This window comes from Coregonus clupeaformis, chromosome 23, assembly GCF_020615455.1.
Source record: "Coregonus clupeaformis isolate EN_2021a chromosome 23, ASM2061545v1, whole genome shotgun sequence".
NCBI classification, from domain to species: domain Eukaryota; kingdom Metazoa; phylum Chordata; class Actinopteri; order Salmoniformes; family Salmonidae; genus Coregonus; species Coregonus clupeaformis.
Window position 1 is genome coordinate 23911341 of NC_059214.1, and position 14461 is coordinate 23925801.

General features: G+C 44.0%; 1 protein-coding gene across 1 annotated transcript in view; it reads right to left on the bottom strand.

Moving 5' to 3' along the window:
* Positions 1 to 422: 422 nt before the first annotated feature.
* LOC121536725 (aryl hydrocarbon receptor) overlaps positions 423 to 14461 on the bottom strand; it is a 50434-nt gene continuing 36395 nt past the window's right edge. The window contains exons 3-11 of the mRNA XM_041844183.2: positions 13551 to 13651; positions 12696 to 12785; positions 6518 to 6638; positions 6177 to 6316; positions 4142 to 4344; positions 3758 to 3867; positions 3523 to 3664; positions 1488 to 3412; positions 423 to 1260 (exon numbers count right to left, since the gene is read on the bottom strand). Of these exons, the coding sequence (XP_041700117.2) occupies positions 1546 to 3412; positions 3523 to 3664; positions 3758 to 3867; positions 4142 to 4344; positions 6177 to 6316; positions 6518 to 6638; positions 12696 to 12785; positions 13551 to 13651 (2774 nt within the window). The 3' untranslated portion in view covers positions 423 to 1260; positions 1488 to 1545. The remainder of the gene's footprint in view (positions 1261 to 1487; positions 3413 to 3522; positions 3665 to 3757; positions 3868 to 4141; positions 4345 to 6176; positions 6317 to 6517; positions 6639 to 12695; positions 12786 to 13550; positions 13652 to 14461) is intronic.

Consider the following 14461-nt stretch of genomic DNA (forward strand, 5'->3'; position numbering starts at 1 on the left):
TAGCATTACAATGGGTATCATCTGAAAGCACATGCCTTGCATGGTTAGTTATACTGTACATGTTTGGGTATGCATTCATTCTTTATAGCCTACTCTGCAACCAATGCAGACATTTCGATGAAACTTTTCCTCTGAAATTTTATTTGTACATTTACATATTAGTCATTTAGCAGGCGCTCCTGTCCAGAGCAACTTACAGTATTGAATCCATACATTTTACACACTGGTCCTCCTTGGCAATCAAACCCACAACCCTAGCGTTGCAAGTGCCACGCTCTACCAACTGAGCTACACGGGACATTTGTACACTGCTTCATTCATTCTACAGAACAAGCAAACACAAACACACACGCACGCACGCCTTGCACACACACACACACACAGTCATATTCATCGCAGTCATAAACACAAGTGCACTCACATCGTTTTACATAAAATCTTTATATAAGAATATAGATTAAATTTCTGTATTTACACTCCATACAAAAATTTAGTACGTTATGACTTTATTTTTGTGTACAATATTAGTTTTTTGTTTGTTTTCCCATGAGTGAAAACTTGAATGGTGTCCTATCACCATCCAACGATAATGTAAGTGCACAAGAAACAAACGTAAAAAGAAATGAATACGGCCTGCTTCATTAGAATATCACTATGGGAATTGGTCATGAACTTAAAAAGCCAAAACTCCATTTTAACACAAGCCAAATGCACTAGTGAGGATTCATACTTCATTCATATCATTGAAGGCATTTAAACAAACAAGTTGTGACAGATACTGTTTTTACACAGTAATAAAAACAAAGACAAGGCATCAACAAACAAAACAGAAGACAACTCAAAAATACAAAGAAAACCAGTTAAAGTTGAAGTTGCTGCTTTTTGTTCTGTTGCTGACATAAGTAACAAGGGGTAATTAAAGGAGTCCTTGTATTTACTGCAAACACTGATATGGGTAGATGGATGGTGTGTTTGACCACACATGATGAGGGGATGGCTTGTCTTCACGACACCCTCACTGAGACATCTCTTAAGGCAGAGTGTTGTCTATGAACGAATACAGTTTGATGGATGGATGAATAGATGCATGGGTGGCTTCCTCCTCTCTCAGTCTGACATTTTTACCTCGTAAGGCAATGTGATGCATGTTTAGAAGTTGCAATAGTTGGTTTGGTTGTGCTCCGTAAAGCACATGGTTCCATTTACAAGGGGTGGTCAAGAGAATATTCCATTGCTGTCTATAACAGGGAGGCTTGGAATCTGTTGGGGAAAAAGTATGACAAAAGATATAATCAGATGCCTGGCTTGTTTCATAAAGTTTCATAAAGTAACAATTCTTCATATCAAGAAATGACTTCATAACTAGTTATGGCCCTGAGTTTTCCTAACCGCGTGACTTGACTAGGAAAACCAGTTCATGTGGTAAGGAAAAACTCACTGCTCCATCCATAACAGTAGCAGCAGAAGAAGAGAGGGTGCTTAGTTACCTCTGTCTGTCTGACTCCGTTGCATCCAGCCAGGTACTGCTGCATGGCCAGTAGGGCCTCAGGGGTGGTGAGGCCCTACTGGCCACACCAGCGGGCGAGACGGGGGGCTGGTGCTGGTGTTGTCCTGGATGATGGCTGACGTACCCACCACTGGCTCACTGGGGCCCCACTGGAAGTAGCAGGAACCCTGTGGAGGACTCCGGTCCTGGGGGTCCACTTTCCTCCTCTGGCATACAGACAACGTGGGGTCCAGCCCGATGCCATTCACGTGGCTGTTTCCATTAGGGAGGGGGGGTGAGATGTTCTCAAACATGCAGCTGCTGGATGGAGCAGGCTGGCCATTGGCCAGTCCCCCCTGCTGGGGTTGGTGATACAGTCCGTTGGGGTTCTGTGGCCAAAGGCCTGTGAGGGGGACTCTTTGGGTCTCTATGGCTTGACTGTGACAGTCAAGGATGAATTTGTGTCCATTCGGCATTAATCCATTCTGCATTGTGCTGGCGGGGGGTGGCAGCTGCTGCTGCTGCTGGTTATGGGGCCACAACCCCACTCTCTGGATTTTGAGTGACTGAAATGGTGCAGTGTTTCCCTGAATGCAAGCAGTCGGAAGGGGATTAGATAGATTGAGATTGCTAGATTCAATCTGGGGTGAAACAAAGCCATTACTGGGAATCATGGATGCCCAGGCATCCACCAGACTAGGTGCTAAATGGTTGGACTGTGGAACAGAGATCTGCTGTGGTCCGTTTGGTGCCATTGTAGCTGGCAAGCCATTATGAGTGAAAAACTGTGTAGGTGACTGGTTAGAGTGGACCTGGCCAGTGATACCCTGAGGGCTTCCCATGTGGTTGTTTGGTGCCTGAGCACAGGATCCAGTCATGCTGGTGCCAAACGTGACAGACCCTTTCTGGCCTGAGCTGTGTGGGATACTGAGCTCGGGGAGCTCCAGAGAGGGGGTGAAGATGTCGTTGAGCTGTAGCTGCTGCAGGGTGGGGATGTTCAGGTCCATCTGAGGGATCTGGGGGCCGAAGTGGGAGAGCCTCTGGGTGCTGTTGAACACCTGGTGTGGTCCTGCCTGGTTCTGTCCTGCCAAACCATCTGGTCCGTTGCCTGTTACCTGAACATTTAGACCATTCAATAGGGAGCCATTATGGATAAAGCTGCGGCTGTCATGCAATCCGGGCTTGCACTGTCCGACACCTGTAGGGCTGACCACTCCTGTGAATGGCCCACCCTGGTTGTTGTTGTTAAACACCTCTGTGAACAGGTTAAGGTTAGGGTTGTTGTTGACCATAATGGAGCAGTTGGGCTGGTTACCGCTCCCCTCGCTGCTCTCCTTGAACAAGGCTTCCTCCACGTAAGAGAAGATGTCGTTGGTCATGATGTCATCCAGCTCCAGGGAGGTATCCCTGCCCCCGGTCCCGTTGGAGTCCTGGCTCAGCCTGAGGAGGGCGCTCTCCCACTCCATCAGCTCGACCGCATCCACGTCTAGCCCCTGCAGCGCCGCACACAGGTCCCCGTCCCGCGCCATCTTCTCCAGGGCGTCGATCATGGCCAGCACCGCCCCCTCTTGCTTCACCTCACTGGGGCCATCACCATCATCATGCCCATCGGGCCCCTGGGGCTCCATGCTACTCTGCCATGAGTTACAGGCCACGTTGGTGAGCGTTCGGCTGTCCATGAATGCCTGGTCTATGGGTAGCTGAGGCTCCTGGGGCTGGGTGTAGACGGACTCGTCCTGCTTCAGTAAGGAGCCCAGTAGAGACTCGGGGTCCAGAGACTCTACCTTGCGGATTTTGGGGGAGTTGGTTTGGAACTCAGTGGCGTCCAGAGTGGGGCCGGTCTCGTACAGCAGGGCCTCCCCGGTGGTGAAGCTGAAGGGCAGCTGCATCTTCCTCTGGCGTAGATGCTCCTCTCCCTCGGAATTCCTGTATCATATGTATGAATGACTGAATGAATGAATATACAATCATATATTTTGAGAAACAATACAAATTATGATACAGACAGATTGTAGATTCAGACACTGATAACTCACAGTAAAGCTCTCTGGCGTGCGATGATGAAGTCAGGCCTTCCTCCTTTGTAGACGAGCCTGGCATTGGCCTGGACCCAGACCCAGCACCCGGTCTTCTGAAGCAGTCTGAATGTGGTCAGACCACTCTCTCCTGTCTTCATCACTGAGAGAAGAAGATTCATATCATTAGATAAGCATACAAAAAAATATTGATCAAACGAATAAAGAGTTATTATAAATGATGAAGAAAACCTACTTCTGACATGGTTGTCTGCGCAGTACATCATATCAGCAGCGTGGATGAACTGATATCCAGAGCCTCTCATACACAACTCCATCTCTGAGTAGCCCAGGACAACCTTCCCCCTGTAGAGAGATGACAAGACAGGACACACCATGTGAGCATTAGTGGAAAGTACAGCACATAACACATCATGTTCACCTGTGAAGTCTTCCCTCAAACATGTTGAATATATACATTAAATTGTGACAGATTTAAAAAACAGTCCCAGTTTGATCAAGTCCTACATTTGATCAAGGCACTTAGGTTAAATACTACCATACGTCCTTCCTAAATGTAGGCCAAGCCTTCCAACTTTTTTGGACCCAGTGAGAATTAGTTTCAGGCCTTTAGAGTCACCTGGCATCAACACCCATGGGGGTGAAGTCGAGCTTGTGTTTGGTCTGGAAGAAAATTGTCTTGGATCTGATCTCCAAAATGGACGGGGTCTGGACAGGGGTGGCGATGGTGAACAGGCCCAGGTTGGGCTGGCTGCGTGTCCCGTCTTCCCCCTGCATGCTCTGGGCATGGAGGAACTTCAGACGCCCCTGGAAGTTCAGAGCCTGAATATGAGGATAACAAAGGGATGTTAGACTCAAACATGGCTAGTGATTGTATAAAAAGCTTAGCCAAACTTTGCTAAGATCCACCACTCACTTTATACTGTTATATTAATCAACAGTGCTGGTACAGTGGCTTGCGAAAGTATTCACCCCCTATGGCATTTTTGCCCACTCTTCAAGGCAAAACTGCTCCAGCTCCTTCAAGTTGGATGGGTTCCGCTGGTGTACAGCAATCTTTAAGTCATACCACAGATTCTCAATTGGATTGAGGTCTGGGCTTTGACTAGGCCAGTCCAAGACATTTAAATGTTTCCCCTTAAACCACTTGAGTGTTGCTTTAGCGGTATGCTTAGGGTCATTGTGCTGCTGGAAGGTGAACCTCCGTCCCAGTCTCAAATCTCTGGAAGACTGAAACAGGTTTCCCTCAAGAATTTCCCTGTATTTAGCGCCATCCATCATTCCTTCAATTCTGACCAGTTTCCCAGTCCCTGCCAATGAAAAACATCCCCACAGCATGATGCTGCCACCACCATGCTTCACTGTGGGGATGGTGTTCTCGGGGTGATGAGAGGTGTTGGGTTTGCGCCAGACAGTATTTTCCTTGATGGCCAAAAAGCTCAATTTTAGTCCCATCTGACCAGAGAACCTTCTTCCATTTGTTTGGGGAGTCTCCCACATGCCTTTTGGAAAACACCAAACATGTTTGCTTATTTTTTTCTTAAAGCAATGGCTTTTTTCTGGCCACTCTTCTGTAAAGCCCAGCTCTTTAGAGTGTACGGCTTAGTAGTCCTATGTGGTCCTATGGACAAATACTCCATTATCCGCTGTGGAGCTTTGCAGCTCCTTCAGGGTTATCTTTGGTCTCTTTGTTGCCTCTCTGATTAATGCCCTCCTTGCCTGGTCCGTGAGTTTTGGTGGGCGGCCCTCTCTTGGCAGGTTTGTTGTGGTCCCTGCCATATTCTTTCAATTTTTTAAGAATGGATTTAATGGTGCTCGTGGGATGTTCAAAGTTTCTGATATTTTTTTATAACCCAACCCTGATCTGTACTTCTCCACAACTTGTCCCTGACCTGTTTGGAGAGTTCCTTGGTCTTCATGGTGCCGCTTGCTTGGTGGTGCCCCTTGCTTAGTGGTGTTGCAGACTCTGGGGCCATTCAGAACAGGTGTATATATACTGAGATCATGTGACACTTAGATTGCACACAGGTGGACTTTATTTAACTAATTATGTGACTTCTGAAGGTAATTGGTTGCACCAGATCTTATTTAGGGGCTTCATAGCAACGGAGGTGAATACATATGCACGCACCACTTTTCCGTTATTTATCTTTTAGAATTTTTTTAAAAAAAATATTTTTTTCATTCCACTTCACCAATTTGGACTATTTTGTGTATGTCCATTACATGAAATCCTAATAAAAATCTATTTAAATTACAGGTTGTAATGCAACAAAATAGGAAAAACGCCAAGGGGGCTGAATACTTTGGAAGGCACAAAGGGAGGGTATTTTACTGGAAACTTTCAAAGATTACCAGTAAACTACCAGAATTTAGGTAACATTCAAGGATTTTATGTAATCTATCAAAATACATCTAGTGGTCCTTTTGGGTACTTAAAAAAAAAAAGTTATTCAAGTATAAATTACCAAAGTTACAATAGATTGCTATAGAGTTTCTGTTAATTACCAAAATTACTGAAGATTCTAGTAACTTTGGTAAATTACCGGTAGCTATGCAACCCTAGTTCTTGACACAATAAAGTGTATGAAGTACTTTCTGGTGATAATACAAAGTGGATGTTGTCTCTACAGCCCTATAGATGAGTGACTCACCAGGAAGCCAGAGGAGTTGTCCAGGAGGCAGCGGAAGCGACACACAAAGTTCCTCTCCAGGAAGGAGGAGTTCTCTGGGGGGAGCTGCTCAGGGTTGTAGGTCACAATGTTCCTGGTGATGTCACTGCTGCTTGCCATGCCTGAACATAAAAACAGGGTGAAAGATCGTATAATGAGAGCTTATCATCAAAAACATGGGGCAAAACTTAACTTGAAATATACACACCTAGCTCGAACAGGCTCCCATTGACATCAATTGATGACTTACACTACCACTGAAAAAACTACCACTGAAAAAACAACCCAAACTGTCCACAACCCATTCTCTCCAGATCACTCACCGTCTCCTCCCTGCTCTGGGTCAAAGGGCTTGGGGTTGAGGGCGAAGTGAAGCTGTCGTCTGAACATTGCTCTGTCGTCTGTGTGGATCAGCTCAAACACACTCTGGTGGACCACATCTGACTACAGACAGACAAAGAGAGAGGGCAAACTCAATGATTGTACTCCATCAAAGTTAATGTAAAATTCCACCCCAAAACTATCTTTTGGTATTTGTTTCATTAGTCCATTGCTGATATAGTCCGAAATTGTTTTGTATGTCAGCAATCAAGTTTTCAATGTATACACTGAGTGTACAAAACATTAGGAACACATGCTGTTTCCTTGACATAGACTGACCAGTTGAATCCAGGTGAAAGCTATAATCCCTTGTTGATGTCACCTGTTAAATCCACTTAAATCCGTGTAGATGAAGAGGAGGAGACAGGTTAATAACCTCTACTGGATCGGTGTCCCGTATACGGGACGGTTGAGCTAACGTGCGCTAATGTGATTAGCATGACTGTTGTACAGTAAGTAACAGCAAACTTTCCAGGACATAGACATATCTTATATGGGCAGAAAGCTTACATTCTTGTTAATCTAACTGCACTGTCCAATTTACAGTAGCTATTACAGTGAAAAGATACCATGCTATTGTTTGAGGAGAGTGCACAACAACAACAAAAAACGTATCACGGCAACTGGTTTGATACATTCACTTCTGAAGGTAAATAATGTACACTACTGTTCAAAAGTGAAGAGGCAACTCCGGGATGCTGACCTACTAGGCAGAGTTGCAAAGAAAAAGCCATATCTCAGTCTGGCCAATAAAAATAAAAGATTAAAGATGGGCAGTCTGAGATATGGCTTTTTCTTTGCAACTCTGCCTAGAAGGTCAGCATCCCGGAGTTGCCTCTTCACTGTTGACGTTGAGACTGGTGTTTTGCGGGTACTATTAAATGAAGCTGCCAGTTGAGGACCTGTGAGGCGTCTGTTTCTCAAACTAGACACTCTAATGTATTTGTCCTCTTGCTCAGTTGTGCACCGGGGCCTCCCACTCCTCTTTCTATTCTGATTAGAGCCAGTTTGCGCTGTTCTGTGAAGGGAGTAGTACACAGCGTTGTACGAGATCTTCAGTTTCTTGGCAATTTCTCGCATGGAATAGCCTTCATTTCTCAGAACAAGAATAGACTGACGAGTTTCAGAAGACATTTCTTTGTTTCTGGCCATTTTGAGCCTGTAATCAAACCCACAATTGCTGATGCTCCAGATACTCAACTAGTCTCAAGAAGGCCAGTTGTATTGCTTCTTTAATCAGCACAACAGTTTTCAGCTGTGCTAACATAATTGCAAAAGGGTTTTCTAATGATCAATTAGCCTTTAAAAATGATAAACTCGGATTAGCAAACACAACGTGACATTGGAACACAGGACTGATGGTTGCTGATAATTGGACTCTGTACGCCTATGTAGATATTTCATAAAAAATCAGTCGTTTCCAGCTATAATAGCCATTTACAACATGTACAATGTTTACACTGTATTTCTGATAAATTTGATGTTATTTTAATGGACAAAAAAAATGCTTTTCTTTCAAAAACAAGGAAATGTCTAAGTGACCCCAAACTTTTGAACGGTAATGTACTTATATTCAGTAATTTTGCACTGATTTGTCATCCTAAGGGTCCCAGAGATAAAGTGTAGCATAGTTTTGTTTGAAAGAATCTGTTTTTATATTCAGATGTAGGAACTGGGTTCTACAGTTTGAACCGCTGCTGTCTCTGGCTCCACACCCACCCCGCCCGGCCATCTAGATGTGTGAAAGTTAGTGTATAAGCTAATGATTACATTTACATTTGACATTTTAGTCATTTAGCAGACGCTCTTATCCAGAGCGACTTACAGTTAGTCCATACATTATTTTTTTTCATACCCCCTGTGGGAATCGAACCCACAACCCTGGCGTTGCAAACGCCATGCTCTATCAACTGAGCTACATCCCTGCCGGCCATTCCCTCCCCTACCCTGGACGATGCTGGGCCAATTGCGCGCCACCCCATGGGTCTCCCGGTCGCGGCCGGCTACGACAGAGCCTGGACGATCCATCATGTATGACATTCCAGGGAGTGTGTAAACTTACATTTTGTATTACCATATCATTTTTGTATATTTTTATAGTTATGTACTTGAAAATGTATCAATTGACCAATTTGGCACATTTGGGCAGACTTGATACAAAATAGTCCAGTATTGCAATGCTTCACTGAATCAATCTGAAACTTAGCACACACACTCCCATCTAGTGGCCAAAATCTAAATTGCGCCTAAACTGCAATATTATATTGTGGTCTTTCTCTTGCATTTCAAAGATGGAACAAAAAAATAAATAGAAAACGCATGTTTTTTGGTTTGTATTATCTTTTACCAGATCTAATATGTTACATTCTCCTACATAAATTTCACATTTCCACAAACTTCAAAGTGTTTCCTTCCAGATGGTATCAAGAATATGCATATCCTTGCTTCAGGTCCTGAGCTACAGGCAGTTAGATTTGGGTATGTCATTTTAGGCGAAAATTGAAAAAAAGGGGTCTGATCCTTAAGAGGTTAAAGAAGGCTTTTTAAGACTTGAGACAATTGAGACATGGATTGTGTATGTGTGCCATTCAGAGGAGGAATGGGCAAGACAAAATATTTAAGTGCCTTTGAACGGGGTATGGTAGAAGGTGCCAGGCACACCGGTTTGAGTGTGTCAAGAACTGCAACGCTGCTGGGTTTTTCACGATCAACAGTTTCCCATGTGTAGAATGGTCCACCACCCAAAGGACATCCAGGCAACTTGACACAATTGTAGGAAGCATTGGAGTCAACATGGGCCAGCATCCATGTGGAACACTTTGGACACCTTGTAGAGTCCATGCCTCAACGAATTGAGGCTGTTCTGAGGGCAAACTCAATATTAGGAAGGTGTTCCTAATGTTTGTACACTCACTGTATAACTTTCAAAATACTGAAATACAACTGGTATGATGGTTCATTCTGGCTTTTTTCTGTATTTTAAAGGTTATATATCTTGAAAATGTGATTGCTGACATGCAAAACATTTTGGGACTACAATGGGACTATCAACAATGGACTAATGAAACAAATACCAAAATATAGTTTTGGGGTGGTTTTCCTTTAAGTCTTATGACTATGGATGTAGCCTCCATTATTATGGTAGACACATAATAATAATGGTGTCTACAGGCCATATCAGGGTTACTTAATGACATGTGTACATTACAAGCAGTCTGGCCTCCACTGGAATGGACAACTAGGAGCCTTTAGTAGGACCTAAAAGAGGAAATGCAACTGTGCTGCCCACCACTGAGAAACTATAACGGCAATGTAATGGAGCTCAGCTTATGTCTGTTATTAAGCAAACAAACCCTGAAGCCACAAGACTAAAGTGGGTCCTGGACACTGTTTGTTTCTGGTTTCATCTGAATCACTTGTAATTAAAAATTCTGGCGCTCTCTTCAGAACAAGAGGAACAATGTGGTTTGTGGTCATAGTGGACTCTTGGAACCAACAGAGTAACATCACATTGCCACATTGACCATCAGTCAGATGGCACTGATTGTTACGGATACAGGTATCCTGTGTCTTTTTGTGTTTTTCCTCTCCTTCTGCCCTAATCACAGGTGTCCTGTATGTTCCTGATTGGTGGTCGTTGGGGTGTCTGCTGATTGCTGAGGTGGACCAATCAGTGGACATTCCTCTGCATTGCACCACCTGTTTCTGGTTTTTCAATCACACATCCCATTGTTTAAAAGCCGGTCAGTTGTGTTTGTAGAGAGAGACTATTTTCCGTATGCGAGTATGGATACTGTGGTGTCCTGTGTTTTGTGTACTCACTCATTTGCTGGTTACTCTGTTTGGTAACTTTGTTGGGTGTTTCTGGGAAAAGGGGAATTTAAGCAAGTTGCCCTTGGGCATACATTACCCGTAGGAAGAAAACTGTCTAAAAACACTAGTTAGACATGAGGGGACCACCCACTGTATTTTTGTATGATTAGCAGTAGCTTAGCGGTTCTTGAGGCAGGCAAGATCAGTTTAGTTTTTTTTTACACTATTGTTTCATTTCTTGGGTCCTGCTCTGCCCTTTTTCCCAAACCTTTACCGTGTGTTCAAAAATAAACATTTTATGTTTGACGGTAGTTTATGGTTGTCGTGTAGTTTTTGTTCTCACTGTTCCATGTCACGATTCTAATTTGCATGAATTATGTTACGGGTCTCTTGTCCATCCACCCTAGACGTTTAAAGCCACGGGGTTCGTAACACTGATATACAGGTAACTGTCAAAATAAAGGAAACACCAACATAAAGTGTCTTAATAGGGCATTGGGCCACCACGAGCCGCCAGAACAGGTTTAATGTGCCTTGGCATAGATTCTACAAGTGTCTGGAACTCTATTGGAGGGATGCAACACCATTCTCCCACAATAAATTCCATAATTTGTTTTATTTATGGTGGTAGACAACGCTGTCTCAGGTGCCGCTCCAGAATCTCCCATAAGTGTTCAATTGGGTTGAGATCTGGTGATTGAGACACACACACATCCTTTAAGCCCCCTTAGGTCCTTTGGAACCCGTCTTTCAAAGTCACTGAGATCTCTTCTAGCCATGGTAGCCAAAATAATGGGCAACTGGGCATTTTTATACATGACCCTCAGCATGATGGGATATTTTCAATTGCTTAATTAACTCAGGAACCACACCTGTGTGGAAGCACCTGCTTTCAATATACCTTGTATCCCTCAATACTCAAGTATTTCCTTGATTTTGGCAGTGACCTGTATTTTCCCTTTGGTCAAATTTAATTAACTGAAACAATGCATTTCTACTGAAAACCAATGTGAAAGGCTTTGTGCGAACTGTAACTCTAAATATAATCCAACTGCTTCTGATTTGTGGCAGTAGTAAACTCTGTGTGTGTTTGTTGTGCTGATCACCCAGCGGGGACAGTCCATGAGTTACAACTCATAAAGGGTAGATGTAACCTTCAAAGGATTGTATTAAGACTGGCATCCCTCTCAGTGGGGCCTCATAGTTACCTGTCAATACTGAATAGACTCTATACTATATAACTGTAACGAAGGAGGGGATAACGCATAACTATATTGGATGAGGAGGTCAATAACTGTCAAGCTAGTATGATTATTCAAGCAAACTATTTTCAACGCACAACAGGACGCAGTCATAGCAAACTGTAGTTTAAAATACATCATCTTTGATCTATTTTTGTTGAAAGACATCCTTGTCCTGTCTCTATATACAGTATGGTCAGTTGCAAGTTACTATAACATACGCTATAGGGTTCACCACATATGTTTGAAAATGTATGCTTAAGTTCTGAGTTGTGGGTCTGTAATCTTACTATATGGATGTGGCTGCAATGACAAAGGATCAACGCATTACCCCAGCTATACGTCATTTTCTTGTGGGCTTCGCGGAACAGTATAGATGCAGTAGCGATAATGACAGAAAGCATGGCTAACACAAAGCACATGTGTACAGTAGATCATATAGCTCAGTATGTAGAAGTAGGCTAGTACATCTACAACAATGGGATCTCTCTTCGTCTGTGGAAAAGAATGTCATGATCATGGTTACATAAGGAATTCTCAAACTATCATTTCCAAGAGAAAGGCAAAGCGCAACTGCAAATTTGCTACAAGACGCTTCCTTCAACACCTGCCTATTTTGGTTAGTTAACAGGTGGTTGAGTTGCACATTCGCTTTCTTTGATGATAAATGGAAATCTGGATTGTTACCAAGTTATGCAGTGGGCCGTAGCTCTCCAGCAAAGATGGTGCCTTGCCTTGCTCACATTGATTAACAACAAATGTTGCCTTTGGTTCTCTGTCTCTTAGAAGATTGATTCTCAAAGGGATTCAACTATCCAGAGCAGAGATTCAACAAAACCCATTGTATCCCCCTAATTCCTAAATTTACTGCTACGCTGTTCCCTGGTAATCTGTTTCCTCCATTCAAATGTCTTGCCTTTGTATTTCAATATCAATCTTCACGACACCCGATAATTATTTTTTACAAAGACAGAAAGTGGTGAGGTTATGTAGTGATGAGGACTATGGTTTACAAATGTGATGTGATGTTACAGTTGTGTTATGCTACAGATGTTGGAGTTGTTACCTGATGGAAGCCCAGGTAGTCTTGGATAGTAGGAGAGGCATAGAACACATGTCCTTCAGCTGTGACCACCAGCACAAAGCCGTTCAGAGCCTGCAAGACCAAATGCAGTGATAAAACAGTAAAACACTCACTTATATACACTCTCACACATATACAAACACGCAGCACGCACGAACATGCGCACAAGCACGCACGCACATACACACACACTGATAATTCTCTCACTTTCACTGTAGTCGAGCTACATCCACAAACACATCATTTAGAGTGTTGCATTAAAGAGGACATTTTGTTTATCTGGTGGTATTATCATCTGGCAACCTGTTTACTTTCTATCAGTTTGCCAACAACTGCCTCTGTTGCTCTGCCTTCACAGATCCCTCAGCATTGACTGATGATCATAACAGCCTCCATCGTGAGAGAGAAAACCCAAACATGCCATTCATCGCTTGGTGTGAAAATGTACCTGACATCTGAGCGTGAGTAAACAGTGTGCTAGAGAACTAGGGAGCGTTCGCTTTGTTTAGTGTAGTAAACCGTGACCAGGCCTTGGCATAAAGCACCAGGGCAACCTATTTCACCTGTCAGAACTTCCTGCTAAATGGATGGTCCTGGATTATAACTCAATCCACCTGGATTAACAAACAAATAAACAATGTCTGGCTCTTTATCTACTGTCAGTCTGAGCCAGTCAGCCAGTCAATCAGTCAGACAGTCAGACAGTCAGTCAGACAGTCAGTCAGCCAGTCAGCCACACAATATGGGCCCGACCAAAACCGCAACATTTCTGTCTGTCTGTACGTTGGTCCTGTGAAGTCAGTGGTCTGTACTGTACTGTCCTGTACTGTATTGTACCTTTAGTAGTAGGTCCCCCTTGGAGAAGGTTGTGGCTTCCATCCCATTAATGTTCAGCCCATTCCCACTGGGAAACAGGTCACTGCTTTTCTTCATGGTTGCTGCAGACAGAGAGGGGAGGAGGGGGATAGGGGGAGTGGAGGGCGGTAGAGGGGAGGAAAAACAAGCTCACATCAGCAAGCTATCCTGAAAGCAATACGCACAGGAGTCTGGGGTTTCTGGGGTTTGGACTTTTGGCAATTTCACTTTTTCTTAGTTTATGTGCCCTCAGCCAAGTTCTCCAGTAGGGCTCATATTTTGGCGCTCAGTAAAACATACCAACTCCTTCTCTCACCACTCCCCCTTCACATCCCTGCCCATCTCTCTCTCCCACCTTTTTCCACTCTTGCTGCCCCTCCCTCCCTCCCTCTTCCCTCCTCCCTCCCTCCCTCCCTCCCTCCCTCCCTCCACTGTATCCTCAATTCCCCCTTTCCGCTCTCTCTTTTTCCCCCCCTTACTGCCCCAACTCCCTCTCTCCACTCCTCTCACCTACTCAACTGGCTTCCTTCCCACTTTCACACCTTCTTCCCTCATCTGCCAATCATCCCCTCTCTTTAAGGTCACTCTCTCTTAACTGACTGTCCTCCTCATCTCTTCTCTGACATTACTCGTTGATCCTCCACACACCCTATCTCTCCTCTGTCCTCTTCCTCTCCTTCTTTCCTGGACAGAAACACAGAGTTGGTCTCTAAGACACAAGGCTTATGTGATTCTACAGGCCACAATCATCACTTTCTATGACTTCTCTTCTCATCCCTGTCCCTGTACCACAGTCAAACAGAGTGGGATTAGGTGACGCTGAGTGAAAACAACTGGCATGTGTAAGATTACGTCATGAGAGATGGTTCTGCTCTCGCTCAATGGGTTTGAAG